Genomic DNA, 23573 nt, shown 5'->3' on the forward strand with positions numbered 1-23573 from the left:
TTTAATGTTGTTTTAAAGACTTTGATGCTCTCCGTCCTTACCATATGCATCTAGAACTTGTCTAATTTCAATATTATACAGTAATATTTTCTTACAATAGTTCTTATACTCTAATGAAGTTCATAGTATTTATTAGATTTATTTACACTGTCCACAGCTAAATTAATAGATAAAATATATATTTCTGAACAAGTACAATCGGTATGTTATAATTACATGGTGCGTTGACTGTAAATCTAGAGTTGTTGTAAGGAAAAGTGTATACAAATTTTCAGCCTTGTTGAATTCTATTGTAAGCTTTAGAATTGTATATATTTGTATAAAAAAAAACGATTGTTGAATAATCTTTGTAGTCCACCTTTAAGAATGAGGTTTTTCTAGACTGATTACTCATAAATATCTTTTATCAACATAGTCATATTATGAATAAGCGATATTGTACTTTGTTTTTCTCTTTAACTAAGTTTCTCATCTTATAGATAAAGGTTATACAAATACCGTCTTTGCTGTGGTAAATAGACGACCATCTTATTTTCATTTACAAAGTAGGCCAAATATAATACTAAAATTTACTTATTTATGATGGTATTATAGGTTTATTAAATATCTCTCTATATTAAATATGATATGCTGGTAATTTCCCTACATATACACATCTATATTTATGTATATATTTATCTTTCTTTTCTTTTTAAAAAATAAATAAATTTAAGGTTTATTAACATATTGTCGCATACGATCTAATTCCTTATGAACATCTTTTCTACTAACTGTAGGTCTCCTTGCCATACCTGATGATATCGTAGTAGGTGATGAGACATCATCATTACCTCCATTGCCTAATATAGAAGTAGGGGAAGAAGAGGCTGAAGCCTTTTTAACCAATAAAGATTGAAAGAAGTTGGCCAGAACTTCATGTGATGGGCCTCCAGGTTGATTAACACTTGTATCAATTGCTGGTAAACTGGAACCTGATGACATATTGCTTATATTTGTTGGTGAGTTTGAAGATAACTAAAAATTTAAATGCGAATTTAAGCATAACATTCTGTTTTATTATTATTATGTATATGTGTATATTATTTACCTTTAGAGAATCATCTAATGAAGAATCCTATATTGATATTAAAAGATTATTATTGACAGTACTTGATTAGTTATATATATATATATATATGCATGTATGTATGTATGTATATATACCTTGTGACGACGGTCATCACTAGATCGCATTAACTCAACAGTTGCAGAGGAAACACCAAGTGGTCCAACAACACTAGGTCTAGTTGAGGGTATTGATCCTGTGCCTTTTCGATTAAGTAATTCAACACCATGTTGCAAAGTTTCGTAATGTCTTTCCAAAAATGATTGTTCATCTTCACAAGTAACAGGAGGAGGGATACTAGTTAGAGGCTAAATAAAACAACAAGTAATTATGTTAACAATCAATATACATACATATACATTATTGTCCCTACTTACCTGTTCTTTAGAATTAGGATTTTGAATAATTTCTTCGTAATTTCCTCTTGCTCCATGAGGCCCGGGTTGTTGTTTATCTATGATAGCATCTATATCGGTATCCCAACCTTGATTTATACCTTCACAATCAAATCCTTCTCTTAGAACTCTAATTTTTCCCCATGAATCCCAACCTGCAGGTACAAGCACAGAATCACGTTCAACAACCTGTGCCTTTAATTTGAATGGATAAGTCTTTGATGGACTTGTTAATAAACGATGGAGAATATATTGACGTAAATTATGAAAGGTATAGGGTTGAAGAGTTGAGGTATAGAATAATGCGGCGCCAACTAATAAAGAAGTAAGTTGCATATATCCATATAGTATAATAGTGTTGAAACTTACATTTCATACAAATACAACGTAAATTCTGCTGAATAAAATCAAATTGCTCGTCTTTATAATCTAATGTTTGTTCAAGTGTGTTCTGAGCATCACTCTATTATTTATATATATAAACGTGTATATTAAATTAATTCTATTCTTCTTCTTTTTTTTTCTTTTAATTTAAAGCAGCATAAATTACCTTGCAGCAAACAACAATAATAGGAATACCTAAATTATTAGTTAAACATCCCTGAGTCAAAGGTAATGTTACTTGATCTGCTGAGGTTGTTGTCGTAACTAAAGGAGTGGACTGGAGTGAACCAGTTGAGGTAGATGCAGTCATATTAAATGCTGTGTTTAAAGAAACAGGCTCGGTATATGTTTGAAGATAATGCTCAACTGCAAAGAATTGTTAGGAAGAAATTATGTTATTTAATAATTCACTTACTCTTTTCTCTAAGGTCATCGACTACTACTTTTCCTCTGCTCCATAATTCACCTGCACTTCCTTCTTTACAAATCTCATCTATACGATGCTGTAATACATCCATCCATCTTTCAAGTGTTTCTAAAAATCTCCATGGACGCGTCCAGTCTAATACGATAATGACGGCTGAATCAGCTAAAGTATCTGTGCTAAGTGCGAATTTCAATAAAGGCAAATATGCGTCAGCTGAAAGACCAAGTTGGTATACACCTAAACGTGCAATGGCTATACAAAATGGCATAAATTTTACAAGTAAGTACAGGTATTATATTTATAAAATACCTTCATTATCTTCATCTTGTACATTAATAAAGTTATAACTCAAAGCGAGTGTATTCGTAGTATTGTCATCTACAGGAATTGGTGTATAATTATTTGTAATACCAAAAGAAGGATTACTAGTTGTAGATGCTTGTTCATTTTCATTTTGGATTATTTGTGGACCAGGATCGTTTTTTAAGTAATGAATAAGTGTTGATTTACCACTTCCGGGATCACCTAAAAGTACAGTTATTTAACTGTAAAATATAATTTAATGTTTAAATACCTAATATAAGAACTTTCTTAGTGGGTACCATTTTAGATGAAGCTACACCTGTCAAGATAGTAGACCAAATCTCATCTTTTTCATTCGCTGTTGTTGTTGCTGCTGTTGTTGTTGTTGTTGCTGTTGTTGCTGTTGTACTCATTTATTGTTAAAAATAAGTTTTAAACAAAATATAAATTAATTTATGAAAGTATAAATATGAAAATAATTTTCACGTTGTTTGTAATTGGATAATTTTTTTAACACGAAATTTTTCAGGGCCATTTGCAGTGTTTTTTTTTTTTTTTTTTTTTTTTTTTACAACTTTAAAGCTTGTCTTCAACAGTTAATAGTAAAGAAATATTGATATGTTGCGCTTAAATATCATTCAATCTGCTTGAAAATAATACTCTTGTCTTTATTTTAATAAGAGTTTGAAACTATAAATGAGTATTTGTTGCCATATTTTATCAGGGAAACTATTCAAATAGACTATATTGATCTATTAAAGATATGTCACAAAATTTCTTTACTTTAGCTAACTAATATATAAATAACTAGTTATTAATAATCGTATAAATTAATTACTTTGTTTGATTGTCTTATGCTTGAATATTCATTTCAATACGTTTACACATACTTTCTACATGTTTATACATAATTCTGACATTAATTTGTTATATGAAGTATCCGATACTCACTTCTGCAGCTTATTCACTGCTGAGTACTGTAATCAGTAGCAAGTTTACATATCAAATAGAACTAAAGATTTTCGATTAAATTAAGCTTTTGTGAATATGCTAGCCGATTTTGAACGTTAACCCTTTTCTTTTTTTTTTTTTTTTTCTCTTTGTTAAATTTTTATATACTTGGAGTTATTATCCTACTATAAAATAGCACTTTTTTTTTCCAAAAGATCAAAAATCTATGGAGCCAGTAACAAGTAGACTGTGACCCCGAAACTTTATTTTCCCAGCCATACATCTTTTTCAAATGGCTTCATTTCCTGCAGAAAGAAGTTGAAAAAAAAAAGTACATACAACTAAAGAAATCCCCGAAACCGTTGCTTCCAAAGCATATGTTCATCGAAAGTTAAAAGAGCTACAGTTTGCGGCGTCATTGAATAGACGAAAATTCGAATCATTGAAAGAAGCAGTTTTGAGTTCGATTAACGGTAACGCGCCTCTTATTTTTGGAAAGAAGCTTCAAAGTATTCAAGAACACAAACCAATGGTGTCAACTTTCGTAAGCACTGTGAAATCAAGGATAAAGGATAAAATATTTTGCCCCACAAAATACACCGATAAACGTGGGTATCGTTTTTTCTCTCTGTTACCATTGTATTCAACGCAAAGAAAATCAATTCAGATTGACGCATAAGCTTTCTCGAGACTGGTCAGAGTTTCAACTATTGATGGTTATACTACAGGAACTAAAAATGAAGAGCAACTGTCTGCATTTTATTACAAACTTTTTGATTTTTCTAAAATTGGATTTAAAACAAAAGATAAACTCTACAATGGGAAGAGGGTCTTTAAGTAAGTTTATATAGTTTTAATTTAGTAATGCCTTAGGGCTTATCAAGTTATATTAGGAATGTTATCTACGCGAATGGATATTCAGTTTCTTGTCTTTTCTCGAGAATTACAGAGAAGGATAATATAGACTCTCCTCCTGTAAGACCATCTGACCTGAAAAAAGACATTGACAATGGGTGCCAAGTGTGGGCGGTAGACCCTGGAATTAGCACGGTTTTTACTATTGTTGATCAAACTGGTAGAGTGAGATCATTTAGTCAAGAGGAGTATTACCACTTGTGTGGGTTTAATGATGCAGCTCACATTCGAAAGATTCATCAACCGAAGCACGCAGAAACACATAAAATGATAACAGAACTGGATTCATTAAAACCGGAGAAATTTCAAAATTCTTGATTGCTTGCAGAAAGCGTATACAATCCTACGATACGATGTATGAATTTTATAACAGAGGCCTTTGGTAAGTGTAGCACACTCTTGTACACATTTTAAAAAAGGTGAGCGAAACATTTAAAATAACTTTTATTGGCCTAGAAAAGAAACTAACATTGCGTCTCAATTTATTTTTTTTCCACTTTGACCCAATTTGATTTGGAAATGACCAAATTTTATTCTATTGACCCAACCTAGTTTTGTCGACTATAACCCAGAGCAAAAATTAAAAAAAGGGGGGTAGGTCTTTCCTTAAGAGAGGCTGATTCATTTTTCGTTGATAGTCTATTATGTTAATTAATAAACTCATATAGAAGTGAGCTTCTAACACATGTGGCAATGACGTATTTCCCCTTTTAATACATAGAGAAGTAGATGTTTAGTATACTAATACTTTACAGTAAAAGTACAATATCGACAAGCAACTGCATGATCTTATTTCATGTAAGGCGCTTTAAAATATACCTTCAAATTCCCAAAACAGAAGGATTTTTTAAATATTAAAGTATTATGCATTTCTTTCTATTTATCATGTCGTTATTATACTCTCATCTTTGTTATTTTCATTTCTAAGTTTTTATGTTAACTCTTTACTCCTAAAGTTTAGTATTTCTATTTAGGTACTTTAGCATATTTGGTGGTGCTTTTTTGGCTATTACACTGTAAAGCATATTACTGAGGAAGTATTTGTAAGAATGCAGTTTGTAAATTACATAGAATGATTATTTAGTTAATAGTAGAAATTTGTTTTGAAAAATGTGTAAAATGAGCTTTCATCGTTGCGCATTCATAAAAAAAAAAAAAAAAAAAAAAAAAAAAAAAATACCGTTGTTTAAAAATTGTATTAAGCATTAAAAAAATAAAGATAAAAATAAAAGCCATTGTGACTTTTTATCATTTCTATATTTTAAAAGTCCTTTAACAAAAAAAAAAAAAAAAAAGTCTTTAATAGCTTCTTTTAATATTGTTAATATGGTGAAGAGAAAATCTAGTGCCGAAACAGAGAAGAATGCCACAGCAGTTAGTATTACTGCACCAACTGAAGAAAATTTTCCTCGTGGAGGTGCTAGTGCATTAACACCCCTTGAACATCGAGAAATTTCAAATAAAGTTGCTAAAGATCTTTTTACGGTAAAACAAAATAAATGATATATTTTATGTAACTTATATTGACTATATTATATAGACTAGTGATGCTTCAGAACCTGCTAAAAAGAAAAGAAAAGCTCAGTCTACTAAAAAATCCAAAAAGGCAACCACATCTGTAAAGGAAAAAAAGAAATCAGATAGTATTTACATTGAACAATTAAATTTCAAGGTAATTTGACTAAAATATAATGGCTATATAAGGTACTAACGTACTATTAAAGAAACTTATGGTTGGCACATGTCTTATGGGTTGTGTATCTCGTATCAATGAACTTGACTTGATTATTTCATTACCTCATCATCTTGTGGGGGTTGTACCTATTACAGAAATTTCAGAATCACTTAGTACGATTGTTGAAAAAGTTGCAGATGAAGATGACGAAGATGAAAATATGGATGAAACTACCGGTTTACCTAACTTGAATGATATGTTCTATATTGGTCAATGGGTTCGTTGCAAGATCATCAATCTTCAAACAGATGATAAAAAAATTATTGAATTAACCTTGAAACCTAATCTTGTTCACGAAGATCTTGCAAAAGTTGATGTTACACCTGGCCTTGTAAGTAGATTTGAAATGAAAAGAAAAGTAAATTAAAGTCTAACGACTCGACTAATAAATATTGATATGTGTTTAATAGACTTTAGGCGCTGCCATCAAAAGCGTTGAAGATCATGGTTATATTTTAGATTTGGGTGTAAAAGAATTAACTGGCTTTTTGCCTCTTAAAGAATCAAAGAGTTTTATTGAAAAATACAACCGCAATCAAGAACTCATTGTTGGACAATATGTTGAATGTGCAGTTGAGAGTGTTAAAGGTCGTACGGCTAATGTTACAATTGATCGCAGCAAGGTAGGCCGTGCTCTTGTCGCCGATCCATTCTCTCGTATTATCTCAATCCTTCCTGGTCAATTAGTTACAGGTGTTATTGATGCTGTTCAAAATAATGGTTTAAGTGTCAAAATGCAAGGCCTTTATCGTACAACAATTGATCAATCACATATTCCCATATCTATTGAAATTGAAAAGAGCTTTAAAATTGGTCAGACGATTACTTTCCGTACCCTATTTACTATGCTTAATATTGATGATAAGAAAATTGGTGGCACACTCTTACAACACGCATTAGAATTGGATGTTCCCACACTCTCCAATAAACAAAAATCTGAAAAATTCGTTGGCGATATTTTCCCTCCTGGCTCTTTCTTAGACAATGTTAAAATTGCTCGTTACAGCAATAAGACTGGTGTTTGGGTTAGTTTGGATGGCGTTGAAGGCGTATCTGGCTTTGTCCATATTTCACGTCTTTCTGATGAACATATTTCTACATTTAATGGCACAGCAGGCAAATTCAAGGTTGGAAGCACACATCGTGCCCGTGTCTTATCCTATAATCCTATTGATGCACTTCTTGTCTTAACCTTACAGCCTAGTGTCTTAGCTGAAAAGTATATGCATATCGCCGATATAGAAGTTGGTTCAACAATTGAATGTGAAGTTGAAAAGATTGTTCCTGCAGGTATTATTGTTAAGGTTTCAAAGTCAATCAGCGGTCTTGTTCCCACAATACATATGGCTGATGTTAAGCTCACCCACCCTGAGCTTAAATTCAAGGCTGGCAAAAAGATTTCATGCCGCGTCCTTCGCCTTGATCTTATGAAACAAAGGGTATATTTAACCCTAAAGAAATCACTAATTAATAGCGAATATCCTATCTTTACTGACCTTCGTAATATTAAAGAAGATGATGTAAGTCATGGTGTAATCGTGTCTATTAAACACAACGGTTGTGTTGTTGCCTATTACAACAATATTAGTGCATTTGTACCTGGAAGTGAGATGACAGAAACACATGTTGAAAACTTTAATGATGTTTTCCATATTGGTCAAACAGTAAAAACAACTGTAATGAGCGTTAATCCAGAAGAAAATCGTTTATTAGTCTCTTTGATTAACTCTAAGAAGAAAGCAGAAAAGAAGGCAGAAAAGAAGGCCCAATTGGAAGCTAAGCACGAGGCTAAAGATGACATGCTTGCTCCTGGAAAGATTGTTACCGCAACTATCAAAGCTGTCAAGAAGTTGCATTTGAACCTTATGCTTCCAAATAATATCGAAGGTCGTCTTCACGTCTCGGAAATATACAATTCATTTGAGGATATTAAGAATCCTAAGGCTCCCTTGAGTCAATTCAGAACCAAACAAGAAATTCAAGTTAAGATTTTGGGTATTCGTAATACAAGAGCTAAGACCTATTTACCTCTCAGCCATGCAGGTAAAACAAAGCAACATATCGATTGCTCTCTTCGTCTCGAAGCTGATGATGAAGGTACTCGTGAGCTTCGCAATTTGAAGGTAGGCAGCCATTTTATTGGTTTCCTTTCCGATATCCATTCAGGTTTTGCACTTGTTCATATTGGTAGTCATACCTCGGGTATACTTCGCAAGCATATGGTGTCTTCTGATCCCAATATCTGCAACAATCTTGATAAACACCTTGTCAGTGGCCAAGCCATTCGTGTTACTGTAGTTGCTGTTGATGAAAATAAGGAAACTATTGAATTTATGAATGCCCAAGATGAAACTGCTCCTATTATAACCTCTTTTGCTGATTTAGAAAAGGGACAAGTGTTGAATGCAACCATCAAGCAGATAAATAAAAATACTGGAGTTACTCTTAATATCACCCACAAGATTACCGCTAAGGCTTATTTAACCGACATTGTTGATGTTTTAACCGAAGACCCAACAGCCTCTCTTAAAGAAGGACAAGTAGTTCGTGTTGTAGTCACTAATGTCAACAGTGAAAAACGACAAGTAGATGTCTCTATGAGACCTTCTCGTATCTATCCTGATATTGATTCTAATGAAATCAAGTGTTTTGAAGATGTAAAGCGTGGTCAAGTTTATGAGGGTTATGTCTTTAATGTTTCTTCAGTTGGCGTCTTTGTTAAGTTGAGTCAATCTGTTACAGTTCGTGTTAAGATTGCTAATTTGTCTGATTCATTTGTTAAAGAATGGAAGGGAATCTATCACGTTGGTCAGCTTGTAAAGTTGAAGATTATTTATATTGACTATGAAAAACAACAATTAGAAGGCTCACTTAAAAAGAGTGTTGTAGAGGGCACATTGACTTCTAGCACTAAAAGTAATGACGCACAGGAGGCATCCGAAACAATAGAATCAGATAGTGATGAAGAAATGCCTGAAGTAGATGAATCAGAAGATGAAGAAATGAAGGATGTTTCTGACGTTAATGAAGATGAAGAAGAATCCGATAATGAAGAAGAAGAATCGACACCTGCACCCGCATTAAATATTGACAGCTTTGATTGGACAGGTATAAATAACAGACCTGATTCTAGCGATGAAGAAGAGGAATCTGGTTCTGAAGATGAGGATGATACTAGCACTAAGAAAAAGAAGAACAAGAAACAAGAAGTTGAAGATTTAACTGCCCAATTAAATGCAAATGCTCCACAAACTGCTAATGATTATGAACGTCTCTTAGTTGGATCACCTAATTCATCTTATCTTTGGATTAACTACATGGCTTATCAACTTCAATTATCAGAAATTGGTAAAGCTCGTGACATTGGTGAACGTGCCTTAAAGACTATTAATTTCCGTGAAGAACAAGAAAAGATGAACGTTTGGGTTGCGTTACTAAACTTGGAAAACAACTTTGGTACAGAAGAAACGCTTCAAGAGCTTTTCAAACGTGCTTTGGTTTATTGCGAGCCCATCAAGGTATACCTTCAATTAGTTAAGATTTATGAACGTAGTGAGAAATTGGATAAAGCTGAGGGACTTTGGCAAGAAATGACAAAGAAGTTTGGCCAATCTCCTGAAGTTTGGACTGGATTTGCTCTTTATTATATTCAACACGATAAAGCTGATGAAGCTCGTGAATTGTTACAAAAGAGCTTAAAGGTCTTACCCAAACATGAACATGTTCAAACTATTGTTAAATTCGCACAATTAGAATTCAAGCATGGTGAAGCTGAACGAGGTCGTACTATTCTAGAAGGTGTAATGAGCAATTATCCTAAACGTTTAGATTTATGGAATGTATATCTTGACATGGAAATTAAGGCTGGCGATAAAGAATTAACTAGGTATATATTTAATAATTTATATAAGAAATAGATATTTATACAAATATATATTATAGACGTCTATTTGAGCGTGTTGCATCAATGAAGTTTTCTTCAAAAAAGATGAAGTTTTTATTCAAGAAATGGCTTCAATTTGAAAAGGTTCACGGTACAGAAGATGATGTTCAAAAAGTTAAAGAAAGAACACTTGCATACGTTGAACGTTTGACAGAATAAAAAGAGTCTACAAGACTCAGAATCCCTCAAAGTTTATATTATGACATATACACATTTTCTCTTTTTTTTTTCACTTGTAATTAGATAAATAAACATTTTTTATTACTTTTTTAATATTTTTTTGGGTCGTTCGTCCATACTTTCATTCACGTTTTTGTTCTTTTTCAATATCTTTTTCTTTACTGTTTTCTTTACTGATTTTTTGGCAAATTCTTCATCACTACTTATTTCATCATTATCTTCCATATTTAAAGTAGGCAAATAAAGGACTTGTTCCTCTTTATCTTCTTCATTATCGTCTGAGTCAATGTAAGCCTGAATTGTATCACATGTTGTTATATCAACTATAATATCTTCATCTTCCTCTTTTTGTTTTGATTTTTCTTTTTCAGGTACCACATCAAATTCATCCTCTTTTTCTTCATATTCCAAATTCTCTTCCAGTTCAATGAAATCAGGCGCAAATGCGCTCCAATTAGCCTCGTGTTTTGTATTCCAGATATAGATGTTACCAAAGCTACTTACTGAAGCTATAATAGGCTTCACAGGATGCCACTATGAATGAATGTCAAATTAATAAAATATTCATATGTAAGAGCATCTTCCTTACAGATATATCATCTAATGGTTCTTTTGGTCCTTCTAAAATCTTTACAAGGTTTCCCATATTTTTATCCCAAATATATATATTATGCTCTGCTTTATGACCTGAACCACCAATAACAAATTCACCGTCTGAACTAAAGCAGCTCTTACTCCATTGAATTCTATTAACCAAGTCCTGAAATTTGTTACGTAATTCTGGAATGCCACTCTCTTCATCCACATGAAAATATCTTATAACACGATCATTGGCATTAATTAACATATCTCTGTTGATATCATAAATAATATTAATATTATAGAATACAATCTCTTTAATTAGTATAGTAAATAATCTACCTTCCATTTCTACTAAACTGGATATCTTTTATTGTTGTATTTGTAATTCTTGTTGTATAAACAATCTAAATATTTATTAGTTATAACATTTGTGCATAGCGGGATTATCTTACTTTATTCTTTTCCACGTCTATGATATTTAAATATCCTTTTGATGTTCCGGTATATATTCGATTGCCAGTTTTATTCCACGTTATTGCAGTTACAAGAAATGATGTTCTACATAGTACGTTAAGTAAGTGTATATGTGTATATATAAATTAACTTTACGACTTTATAGATTCTTCTTTATTTTCTGGTTCTGTAGGTAATACTGTCTTTATAACATCACTTCCGTTTATGTCTACTATTACTGGATTTACTTGAAATAAGGCTGCCACAAATCGATTACTAACAACAATATAGTTTAAAAAAAAACTTTTAACAAATCGCTTTTTTCTTTTTCACTCTTACTTATTTTTTGGATGCATATGCGCCATAATAAGTGAGGTATCAAATCTAATCTTTGTTTTCTTTGTACCCGACACTAAATCCCAATAAATACATGTCCAATCTTTTGATGCAGTTAATAAATACCTTCCATTATGTGACCAACTATTTCATGTTATTATCAAAATATATGAACTTTGTTTTCATCATTACCTTACATTGGATATTGATTTCACATGACCAATTAGATTACGTGAGATGCCTTTTGTATCAAAATCCCATACGACGCATCGTCCATCTAAACAACCAGCTGCTATTAAGGTTCCACGTCGATTAAATTTACAATTAAGTACGTAACCATCTTCTAATATTTCTTCTATTATTTGCGGATACTCCTGTTCCCAAGGATCTACAAATAACATGTATTAATTGTTTGTTTGTGTTTTTTTGGTGTTAGTAGTAATTTGGCATGCCTAATAATTCTAAATTCATTTAGTTGAATGAAAAAACAAAAAAAAAAAAAAATCCAGCAGCATTGTTAAAAATTTATATAAATTTTGGCCAATTAAATAAGTTTTTTTTGTTTTGTTTTGAAAAAAAAAGATGGTCAAAAGGAGGAATAAAAAAAATCGATTACTTGCTACTCCATGAACTGAGACAGATCGATTGAATGATGGGTCAAAGCGTATATTAAATAATATAATAGAATATGATTTTGTTAAGTGAACTGAATAACTGAAGTAAAATTGGAAAGTGCAAGAATGTTTTAGTCGCGTTAATAATCTATTTTATTACAGAGATAACTGTATCAATAATAATAATATAACTTATCATGTTGTAAAGATATCAAAATGATTCAATTTATTTTTTAGTTTTGCAGTTAGACTCTTGACAATACTAAAATTGTTATTTAGAAACACTATACATATTTTTTAATCTATTTGGTCAAACCAGCACTAAATTTTACAAATCTTCCTAATTCTTCTTCTTTACGACAAGTAGACAATAGGCTATAACAATATTGCCAAGTAAAGCAAATTAAAATGATAACAAGCATTTAATAAAAATATGTAAAAATTATAGTCGTTTATTCCTTAGTTGTTGTTGTTTTTACAATGTACTTAATAAACTAATGAATTTATTACTTAGAAAATAGATAAATAATCAAAAAATATTGAGCTTTCTTTATAACAAAGCAATGCTAAAGGAAATACTCAATTCAGGATATTTTGACATTAATAACACATAGAAGGTTGGAAAATCTTTACAAAGGTTTTTTTAAGAGGATGCTTTATAATCGTATACACAAGTCTATTGCTTGTTAAGAAGCTTTTCCAGAGTTCCATTACTATTTGCGTTTAATAAATCGTCACATCCACCTACATGTTGTTGATTAATAAAGATATTAGGAACTGTACGCTGGCCTGTCTTTTCGAAAAGATATTCTTGAATTTGTTTCCCATCAGCTAAAAAAAAATAAAAATAAAAAATAAGTAAATACACAAACTTAGCTATTAGATATTATGTGATCACGTACGATGTAAATCTATTTCTATATCAACAAACTCAATACCGAGGTCTTTTAAGAGAGCTTTTGCTCTTTTACAATATGCTATATTTGTATATATGTCAATGAGTACAGATAATATATGTATATAAAAAAATGATATATATTTACGACAATAGCTTTTTCCAAAAATAACAACTGCATTATTTTTAATAAACTCTTCAACGATTTGCTGAGCAACAGACATTATTATTAAAGTTGTATAGAATATATGTAGGAAATATATGAATGTATACTTTAGTAGTAACAAGCGAAAATATACGTTTATATATTAATTTTTTGCATTAAATCTGATTAATAATACAAAAAAAATCGCCAATTAAATTAACTATCCGAATTTCCTCGAACTGTGAATATTATTAATAATATCGATAACATCAGTTTCTAGTTTGCTCTTACATAATATATGACTTTATATATACATATATATATATATATATACTCCTGAAACCAAAGGGTTAAAGAATAATATAAGAAATCACGATATATTTCTCTTCTGTCATCAAAAGGCTTTAGTAATCAGGTTATAAATGTAGCTAATAACTGTTTTGATAGATATGCTGAAATGTAATAAATTTGTGCATAAGAAAAAAAAATACTTACTTCGCTTGTATAGTGTTTGAAAGTGAGTTACTATTATGCTTTATCAATAAAGTTTATGCCGAAAAACCTTTGAATATATATATCTTTTATTTAAGTAGTTTAAGTTATACTATTTTATTTGAAGTTGACGATATATGTTGTATTTGTACATAATATAAAGATATAACAACATATAAATATTAAATATCTAATTATACAATAGTGTTGTATAAACAATATCATCATGTCAAACATAAATTATGTAATTAAGAAATGTAAAATCTCCAAATGAAACCCTTATTAAATTAGCAATCTGTCAAATATAATACAAGATCATGATTGTTGATAATATCATGAAGAGGTTAATATTTAACACAATACTAATGAAATAGTATCCATAAATATCATCTATAGCCATAAGAAAAATATAAATAGCCAAATAGTTTGTATAAGAAGAATAGACAGTTTTATATATATAATTTTTTCCTAGTAGAATTATTCTCACTTGTGCCTGTGTCTCACGATTTATTTTGTCTTTTTAATATTCTTAAATCATACAACAAAGGATAAATATTATACAACAAGTCTTAAAATGTTTCTTTCTTTTTTTTTTTTTTTTTTTTATATATTAACTTACCTAAACCACAACAAGAAGAATAAGATATATATACATATATACATGTCATTTAATATGATGTTTTATTGCCTTTTTTTTTTCTTACAGGAATAACAATTACATATATACAATAAGAGACTATAATTTATATGCACATAGTTTATTATTATTATTATCTATTTCAATTGAATTATTAGTCACAGCAATAATAATTGTGTCAAATTTGATAGGTTTTGATATTGTCATTATGAAATTCGATTCCATGTATTCTCTTCTAAATATTAATTTAATCAAGGCATCAAGAAAATATAATTAGAGGTGACAACAAGTTCGAATTCAACAACGAAAAAAAAAAAAAAAAAAAAAAAAAAAAAAAAAAAACATAACAAATAAAGTACTAAATGCAATCAAGGTGAAACTTCGGTGTAAGTAGGAGATTTGCAGTGAAAAATTACAAAATCCGACATTTAGAGATATATTATTGGTTACTGAGTTTAAATTAATTGAATTAATGATTATAATATACTCCACAAAAAAATTAAACAAATAGCTTCTATGGCGCAATTGGCTAGCGCGTCTGACTGTTAATCAGGAGGTTGGTGGTTCGAGCCCACCTAGGAGCGTTTATTTTTTATTTTTAATCTTTTGTTAAATCTTGTTTTGTATTTATCTTTTTTTTTTTTTTTTTTTTTTTTTTATGCTTTATGGCTTACAATCTTGGATCTGAGCCTTTTTATATATTGTCATGATATGATAAGACAGCTCGGATATAATATTATAAATGCAAATATAATGTAAAAATAATAATAATAAAAAAATAAGAGCAGCATGCTTCTTCTTTTTCTCTATCATTCATTATAATAAAGAACAAAAAAAAAATAAAATAAAATAAAATAATAATGCATATAACGATTAGCGTCTATTATATTATTATTTATAATAATTAATAGGAAACTACGGTTGTCTTGTTGTAAAGAGCACGACAAAAATATGTATAGTTAAAACCTTTCTTTAAATAATGATGATTATAGACATATATAAATTGTTTTAATTAATGTTAACAGATTTGAATTCATGATCTACAAAGGAACCATGGAAAGTAATAGCAGTAAAATCACCAATTTTGATACGAGCTAATTCCTTCATATCCTTGGCATTAATTACAATAAAGTAACAACACTTGAAGTCACTGACAAAAGTTAACAGGACGCCATCATCTTCTTCTTCTTCTTCAGTTTTACTATAATTTGGTGGTCTTGAAACGAAGATGGGTTCAGAACAGGTCAAACCCTCTTGTTCATCACCGTACAGTGTCGTAGAGAGATCATTCAGGTCAATCTTGATTAAACATATACTTTCATCTCTCTTTTCTGTAAATCTTGACAATTGACAGCCATACATGTATCGATGCTTAGCTGTCATACTAAAATTTTGATTAAAACGCGGGAATTCGATATTTTCAGCTAACGTTTTTGTGGATACTAGTGCCATTTGATTTAAATTCAATTGATATTGCATTAGATCTCCAAAGCTAGTTTGATATTTGGGAGGATAGGCAAAGCCATTTAAATAAGTTTGTTGTTGTTGTTGATCAGGGCCTTTACTATGTGGTACACCAAATGTATGAAGCTGATGTAAGATATCACCATTTGAAAATGATACACAATTTAAGGTAAGCAACTTATCTCCTGTATTTGAACAAGTAGATTCAAATCCGTTCCCTACATGAAATGTATAAAACCCTGGTGCAGGGATCGAGGCTACTAGTCCATTTTGATCCACTGAATTACGATCAATAACATGAAGATAGGTAGGAGCATTTGAGTCCCATTTCATACCAGATATAAAGGATCCATGCATTAATATATCAACACCCCGATTTTTTATGATCATGGGAGATTCAGGGATAATGATATATTCTTTTGTTAGCCAAAAGGAATGAATATAAGAAGGACAAATAGGGGATCCATCATAACGATGTGTGATATTAGCTAAAATAGTAGTTTTCTCACCGTCTTTTGAGATTTTAAATACTATCAGTCTAGGATAAGGAATGATAGCTAATGTAAAATTATAAGTTTCCTTTGTAAAGTGATCCGTTTGATGGTGTGCTGCCGAAAATTGTCCATTTAAATGTTTATCAAAAGCAGAATAATCAAAAACGTGTTGGGGTTCTATTATTATTTTTTTATTTTTTGAAAAAAAAAAAAGTTGATGTTATTATTATTATTTTGATTATTTACTTCTATTTATTTATTCTTACTTAGTGTCTCAGCATGAATCTTTTGTAATAGATTGGCATCTGTTTTAGCTACAAGTATATTTTTGTTATTCCCTTTCACGGAGGACGGAAGAGGCAGATTAGGTGTAGCCGTCACACCGACCATGTGCCCGTCAGCGGGAAGTCCGTCGTTTAGTTCAGAAAGGAAGACAAGCTTATAGAACCGAATACAAAAATGAGAGAGCCATTGAAAGAAGCTCAAGCAAGGTTGATGCCCAAAGAATAGCATGCCTTTATAAGATTTATTTGAAATGTTTGTTTCCACACTTTTGGCCAAAAGACGAGAATTATATTTTAATGTTTGGGTTCTCCCACAAACTTCAAATCGATGCATAAACGGGAGCCCATCAAAGGCATGACGGATAGAGAATAGAGACCCATCATTTTGCTGAATATTGAATTTACCAGGACCTAATAAATAAATAAATAAATGATAAGTATAATATATTTGTAAGAAGAAGATTTACCTATACGATACATGATGCCATTCAACCAAGTAGGTATACTACCATTTTCAATATTTAAAAGAATAGGATCTTGAATTTCAATTGAATCAGGAACATAGTTTGCTTTGATTACTTGAAAAAAGTGATTATAAACTTTATTATAGTAATAATAAAGAGTAAATAGAAGACATCCAGGTAATAAAACAAATGTTATTACAAGAAACATATTATTTTTATCAAAGAAAGAAAGTAAAAAAAAAAAAAAATGAAAGAAAAAAAAAAACCCTTTTTTATATATGCTTTATTTTCTATTCCCTCCTTATTTACTTTATATTCATTGTCTTTTGAATATATGGTATATGAGTGTAACATGGTTAAGAAGTTGAAGCATTAGTGTTATTAAATTAATACAGAAAGAAGGGTGGGGGGGGGAAGAGAGGAGGGGTAGCAAAAATGTCTATAATACATGGCATAATAACTATGAACGAGCTCTAATTCATAGTATTATTATGACTACTTCTATATCCTCCCTTTTTGTTTTTAGTAAAGTGTCAGTTAACATTAACAGATTTAAATTCATGATCTACAAAGGAACCATGGAAAGTAATAGCAGTGAATCCACCAACGTTGATACGAGCTATTTCCTTCATATCCTTGGCATCAATAATCACTAAATAACAATTACCTCGTGATGATGATGAATGATGATTGACAAGACTTAGAAGAACACCATCGTCCTCTTCTTTATCCTGCGTAGGTTTTGGCACAAAGATAGGTTCAGAGCATGACGTATACTGACTTCCCTCATCATACACTTTTATAGACAAAGTGTTTAGATCTACCTTAACTAAGCAGTTTGCCTCAGTCGAGTCTTTCAAACGACATCCGTAAATATATCGATGTTCAGGCTTCATGCTATAACTTTGATTGAATCGAAGAAAATCGATATTCTTTGCTAAGGTCTTGCTAGATACCATCTTCACCTTGTTTATATTTAGTTTATATCGAATGAGATCACCATATTCCAATGGAGAATGAGCAATGCCATCATTGACGTATGTCTCCTTTCCATTTGAGGATGATGTACCAAACCTATACAGTTGATGAATAATATTTCCATTTGAAAAGGAAGCACAGTCCAAAACAAGCAGCGTATCACCTGTCGTCGGACATTGTGTCTCAAAGGCGTTCCCAACATGAAAGCAAAAGAAGGCAGGAATAGGTATAGAAGCTATAAGGCCACCACCACCACCATCACCCTTTTCCGTTGAGTATTCATGATCACGACGAACGATATGACAATAAGTAGTTGAAGCATCATTTTTATCCCAATGCATACTAGAGACGACAGATCCAGTCATCAATAAATTTCGACCTCCATCTTTAAATGCCAACGGTGCCTCAGGGATAATGATATAATTTTTAGTTAACCAGAATGAATGAATATAGGAAGCTCTAACAGATCCTTTATCATTATCATGTCGTTGAGTTATGTCAGCCAAGATGGTCACTTTCCCATCCTCTGATGTCTTGAATACAGTTAAACATGGAAATGGAACAATTCTTACAATAACATTAAAGACCTCTTTAGTAATTGGATCTTGTTGGTGGTGTGCTGATGTGAGTTGACCCCATAAATGTTTATTAAATGTACTATAATCAAAAAGATACTGTGGCTCTATAAAGAACGAGAGAGAGATTTTTTTAAATTGTTACTATATACATATATATATAAAGGATATTATAGTTTTTTTTTTCTTACCTAATGTTTCTGCATGGATCTTTTGTAAGGCATTTGCATCTGTTTTGGTAACAAGAACATGTTCATCTTTCGATCTTTGGATATCTCTTGATGATGGTAAAGGAAAGTTTGGTGTAACCGTAACACCTATAACCTGACCATCGGGCGAATCGCAAGCTCTTCCTAATAGCATGAATCTAATTTGATTTACTACTCGAGCCATAAAATGATATATCCATTGAAAGAAGTTCATGTCAACTATGATATGACCAAAGAATAGGACACCCTTAAAGGAATGATTTTGAATTCTCGACTCAAACAGCTTTGCTATGCAACGTGAATTATATTTAACTGTTCGTTCCTTGCCATTTATTTCGAATCTATGTATAAAGGGGAGACCATCAAATACGTGTCTAATAGAGAAAGTGGATCCATTATTTTGTTGAATATTAAATCTACCTGGTCCTATTCATATATAATAAATACATATTCAATTGTATACATACTATCAATATAAAAGACCAAAAAAAAAAAAGCTTACCTATTTGATACATGACTCCATTTAACCAAGATGGAATTTGATTACTTTGGTGTTTTAATAGGACTGGAACATGAACTTCGGGTAGATTATTAGGTAATTCTTTCAATAAGGCTATCTTTTTAATACATTTGGAATAAAGGTCATTATAAAGATAGTAAAATATGCAAAAAACTAGACACAACGACACTGTTATCAAGAATAAAAAACCCATTTAAAAGAAGAAAATATGGAAAAAAGAAGAAGAAGAAGCATTTACCTTTTTTAGTAGAACTTTTTATAATTTTACTCGCAAAAAAAAAAAAAAAAAAAAAAAAAAAGATAAAAATGACGAAATATATCTTACATGAAAAAAAAAAGGTTTGTTACATGAAAAGATTTTTATTATTATTATTAATATCTATAAGGGGGAGGGAGAAAGAGAAGTGTATTTATATATATATATTGTTTGCTTCTATTCTTTTTTGTTCTTTTATTGATAGGATGTAGTGTAATATATAGGCTGTATATCGCTGTAGTCGTTGTCATATAATATATATATATATATATATAGAATAGAAAGGAAGTGAATATGGCGAGTCAAATTATAAGCATTTAAAGAGGAGTATCATGCTTATTAAGGAATCGTTATGTATGTACACGAAAGAAAAAAAAAGAAATTGGCCCATCAAGTTTTAGTTTTTATTGTAGCGACACCAAAATTCATGACTTGATAATACTAAATATTAAAATACAATCAAGTACATGTGTATAATAAAATGATTACCTAAATCTTGCAACATCAACACCACAGCAGGAACAGAAATTTGCAGCAGAAGAGTTTATAGGTAAATTTCTTTTTTTTGATTTAAAGATTGTATTGAAATGCATATTAAGAAAACTAATAGAAAAACAGAAAAACAGAAAAAAAGAAAAAAAAAAGGAGAAAAGACAAAAAGCTTCTTTATCCGATTTATATTATTATTTTTATAAAGCAAATAACGTCATAAAGATAATTCTTACTTTCAGGATCTGTTACACAACATGTGGGATAAAGAGCTATAATTCAAGGCTTTATGAACATACTTTATTTTGATCTTCTTCAGGAATAGGAGTCAAAGAATATTCATTCCCATTATTTTCTTTCATCACAGGTAGTGAATTATTATTTTGGGTTACATCATTTACGAATATTTGTTTAATAAGCGCTTTATCCTTTTCTTGTCTTTGCTTTTCAATAGCCTCTGCACCACCTGTCTTTTTTAATTTTCTTAATTCAACAAAACCTGTTAATTCTCTTTCAAACGCATCAATTCTTTGTGATAATTCTTTAGCACGTAATTTTTCTGCTTCAGCTAATGCCTTTACACGACGAGAATGATCTACATGAATGGTAGAGACTTGTTTCATTACACCCGCCATACCACCTTCTTCATCTACTGTAGATGGTATCATTCTATATTCACGTCCTAACTGTTTCTTGCGTTCATGAATTTCAGAAATTTTCTCAAGTTGTTCAAGGACTTGAAGTAAGGCATTACGATCATCTTTCAAATCTGTTAAAAGGGCTTCTTGTTCTTTGAGGAATTGCTGTTCCTTTACAATACGTTGTAATTCTACTTCCCATGTCTTTTTCCAAATAGGTTTAAATTCTTTAATACGTTGCTGAAGTTCATTCATTTCGATCTCTAATTTTTTAGATTCTTCTTGACAATAATGAAGCTGATTTTTAGGTGGACGACGACGACGCTGTGTGACATCAATTTTAAGTTGATCAATCATATCTTGTAATTCCTCAAGTCGGTTTGTAATCAACATGGCAGCCTTTTGTGTTACTTCTCTACTTTCATTCATCTCTGCACGAGTCCTTTCATCCAGCATGACGACAAGTGATTTTGTACTCGTCACTTTTGTACTCTTTTCTTTTAGTTCATCAATCACTTTTTCCGTTTCCTTTTTGTACTCTTCATATATTTGACGCACATTTGCAAGTTCATGACGTAATGTATTTAATTCCTTTCTAATCGTCGTCTCATCACTCATTCGTGGTTTTTTATTTGCAATATTTTCTATCACTTGTTGCATTACATCTTTAAATAAAATTTCCAATTTTTTTGTCATGGAAGGATCTAAAGAATGAAAGTCATTGTCCTCATTTTCTACAAGTATAAAACTTGATAAGTAATGAATGTATGAATATATATTTATTTTACCTTTCATGATTAAGATAGAATAAGGCTTGATATCAGATATATCTTCTAATTCATATTCAATATTAGAGATAGGATCCAAGATATAAATAAAGGTCGTATTATTTGAATCAAGGTTAAATGATTTATAGAATAATTGTCGTATTTCATGTAAAGATACATCTTTTTGATGAATAAAGGATTTCTTGACATGAGCCCCCTTTTTTAAATAAATATCCATTATCTCTAAGATAAAACATAGATGAATAAATAAACACACAAAAAATCTATTTACATACATACATACATACATACATACCAGGATTCAATGGAATATGTTCATAAGATGGATAATAAGATGTTCTTCGTACAGAAGAGCGATTAGCTAAATTACCTTGTAATGCAAGTTTAGACATAGCATCTTTTGTAGAAGGATCATCTAGATCTACTTCATCAATAGAAGAGGATGTACTACTACTGTTACGAATAGGTGAAATAGGTGACTGTGGAACAGAATTTCTTTTCCCTTCAAATAAATGTGATAAGGGTTCAGTAGTAGTAGTAGTAGCAGTAGTAGTAGTAGTGGTAGCAGCAGTAGCAGTAGTAGCAGTAGTAAAAGAAGCAGAGGGTGAAGGTAAGGGTATAATAGGTGATACTATATTTTTTTGTACGGTTATATCTAATGGTTGTTGTTGTTGTTGTTGAGTAAGAGATGATATGTTTGAATTTGTAGTAGGTTCAAAACGTTCTCTTAGTAAAGATTGTTTTCTTTTTAATCCTTGTAATAATTTCAAGATAACATCTCGAATAGCAGGTAAATGATGTTCTAATATACTTGGAGAAGGTTCTTTACTCACTGTATCTTTTAAACAACTATATAAATCATCAGGCAAATAAAGCATATCACTATAAAAATAACAAGAATAAATTATTTTATTTCATTTTATTCTTTTTTTTTTTTTTTTTTTTTTTTTTTTTTTTTTGTTTAGAATCATTCGTTACTTACTCCATCGATAATGAGGCACTTTCAAATGCTTTTATTGCACTTGCAAAATAACTTTCTAACGAATTATATTCATTATACACCTGATTATTAGTTACTTCACCAGAAGACCATAAAGTTAAAGTTTCTAATAATTTTTTAGTTGATAAAAGTAATTTAGAAACACTTTGTTCAATCGTAATCATCTAATTGATTGAATTTAGTTTGAATAATTTTTTTTTTTTAAAAAAAGAAGTATGTATATTCTTACAGGAGATGTTAGATTGTCTTGTTGTTGTCCAATATTATTTAAAGAAATTGATGATGTAGTAAACATGTTATATAAAGGAAGAAGAACAAAATAAAATTAAATAAAATTAAAATAAAATTAAAAAAAAAAGAAAAACGGAAAGAAAGAGAAACAAAAAAAAAAAAAAAAAAAAAAAAAATAAAAAAAAAAATTAAAACTCCTTCTTAGATAACAAAACAATAAACAAACAAAGAATGTAATCTACAGTTTATAAATAATGGAGAGAAATTAAACTTATTTTGACAATATAAGCTTATTAAGCAATATATATTAAATCTATCAACCTATTCTTTCTTGGACGTTACTTTAATGACATGCATAATTTTTTTTTAAGTGAAACCATTATTTTTTTTATAAGGGCGCACGGACCAGTAGCAACAAATTTGACAACAGCAACAACACAGCATATTAATGAAATCAAGGCATTCATCTATATTTGAACTAACAGCGTCATTTATTGTTTATTAAAGAGAAAGCAAATTCATACTAATAACCCATCTTTATTCTTGTAGTATTTAATCATTCTCTATATACTCATCTTGACTAATTCCTCTGGGGCCCAACAATTGAAACATAGCTTAATTTTTACTTACTTGATTGAATAAAAGATCCAATTGTCCTTGTAAATTCAAGAAGATTTGAACATGTCACGCT

The 23573-nt window shown here is 30.5% G+C and overlaps 8 protein-coding genes and 1 non-coding gene across 9 annotated transcripts; 3 read left to right on the top strand and 6 right to left on the bottom strand.

Moving 5' to 3' along the window:
- Positions 1-573: 573 nt before the first annotated feature.
- Positions 574-3046, bottom strand: BX663DRAFT_525415 (dynein light intermediate chain-domain-containing protein). The gene is made up of 9 exons (XM_051529764.1): positions 2886-3046; positions 2621-2836; positions 2300-2563; positions 2051-2250; positions 1870-1963; positions 1483-1814; positions 1204-1413; positions 1088-1114; positions 574-1014 (listed from the first exon to the last, which is right to left on the bottom strand). Exons 1-9 carry the CDS (start codon positions 3025-3027, stop codon positions 709-711), a joined length of 1791 nt encoding a protein of 596 aa, XP_051378304.1. The 5' UTR covers positions 3028-3046; the 3' UTR covers positions 574-708.
- A 644-nt stretch (positions 3047-3690) lies between these two features.
- BX663DRAFT_546534 (uncharacterized protein) lies at positions 3691-4798 on the top strand (the record flags this gene model as incomplete). Its single annotated transcript, XM_051530967.1, has 3 exons — positions 3691-3882; positions 3913-4109; positions 4439-4798. Exons 1-3 carry the CDS (start codon positions 3858-3860, stop codon positions 4796-4798), a joined length of 582 nt encoding a protein of 193 aa, XP_051378305.1. The 5' UTR covers positions 3691-3857.
- Positions 4799-5785: 987 nt separating this feature from the next.
- BX663DRAFT_525423 (uncharacterized protein) lies at positions 5786-10418 on the top strand. Its single transcript, XM_051529765.1, has 5 exons — positions 5786-5965; positions 6021-6152; positions 6205-6546; positions 6626-10101; positions 10158-10418. Exons 1-5 carry the CDS (start codon positions 5807-5809, stop codon positions 10315-10317), a joined length of 4269 nt encoding a protein of 1422 aa, XP_051378306.1. The 5' UTR covers positions 5786-5806; the 3' UTR covers positions 10318-10418.
- Position 10419: 1 nt separating this feature from the next.
- Positions 10420-12110, bottom strand: BX663DRAFT_490175 (WD40-repeat-containing domain protein; the record flags this gene model as incomplete). The annotated part of the gene is made up of 7 exons (XM_051524942.1): positions 10420-10872; positions 10928-11189; positions 11260-11324; positions 11373-11478; positions 11530-11649; positions 11713-11853; positions 11902-12110. 7 exons carry the CDS (start codon positions 12108-12110, stop codon positions 10420-10422), a joined length of 1356 nt encoding a protein of 451 aa, XP_051378307.1.
- A 650-nt stretch (positions 12111-12760) lies between these two features.
- Positions 12761-13496, bottom strand: BX663DRAFT_525430 (thioredoxin-like protein). The gene is made up of 3 exons (XM_051529766.1): positions 13367-13496; positions 13226-13300; positions 12761-13154 (listed from the first exon to the last, which is right to left on the bottom strand). Exons 1-3 carry the CDS (start codon positions 13440-13442, stop codon positions 13000-13002), a joined length of 306 nt encoding a protein of 101 aa, XP_051378308.1. The 5' UTR covers positions 13443-13496; the 3' UTR covers positions 12761-12999.
- A 1506-nt stretch (positions 13497-15002) lies between these two features.
- BX663DRAFT_t132 lies at positions 15003-15076 on the top strand. The gene has a single exon. It is a non-coding gene; the product is annotated as a tRNA-Asn (tRNA).
- Positions 15077-15423: 347 nt separating this feature from the next.
- BX663DRAFT_480337 (carotenoid oxygenase) lies at positions 15424-17462 on the bottom strand. Its single transcript, XM_051524336.1, has 3 exons — positions 17202-17462; positions 16717-17145; positions 15424-16627 (listed from the first exon to the last, which is right to left on the bottom strand). The coding sequence occupies exons 1-3, from the start codon at positions 17404-17406 to the stop codon at positions 15501-15503; spliced, it is 1761 nt and encodes a 586-aa protein (XP_051378309.1). The 5' UTR covers positions 17407-17462; the 3' UTR covers positions 15424-15500.
- BX663DRAFT_525435 (carotenoid oxygenase) lies at positions 17447-19717 on the bottom strand (the record flags this gene model as incomplete). The annotated part of the gene is made up of 3 exons (XM_051529767.1): positions 19463-19717; positions 18943-19386; positions 17447-18858 (listed from the first exon to the last, which is right to left on the bottom strand). Coding segments are annotated over exons 1-3 (1778 nt in total), but the record flags the coding sequence as incomplete, so codon positions are not given.
- Positions 19718-20321: 604 nt separating this feature from the next.
- On the bottom strand, positions 20322-23009 carry BX663DRAFT_525443 (actin interacting protein 3-domain-containing protein). Its single transcript, XM_051529768.1, has 5 exons — positions 22881-23009; positions 22634-22757; positions 21947-22533; positions 21652-21873; positions 20322-21597 (listed from the first exon to the last, which is right to left on the bottom strand). The coding sequence occupies exons 2-5, from the start codon at positions 22636-22638 to the stop codon at positions 20513-20515; spliced, it is 1899 nt and encodes a 632-aa protein (XP_051378311.1). The 5' UTR covers positions 22639-22757; positions 22881-23009; the 3' UTR covers positions 20322-20512.
- Between the last annotated feature and the right edge of the window lie 564 nt (positions 23010-23573).

This window comes from Cokeromyces recurvatus (assembly GCF_025118155.1).
Source record: "Cokeromyces recurvatus strain NRRL 2243 chromosome Unknown BX663scaffold_42, whole genome shotgun sequence".
In the NCBI taxonomy this organism is placed as follows: Eukaryota; Fungi; Mucoromycota; class Mucoromycetes; order Mucorales; family Mucoraceae; genus Cokeromyces; species Cokeromyces recurvatus.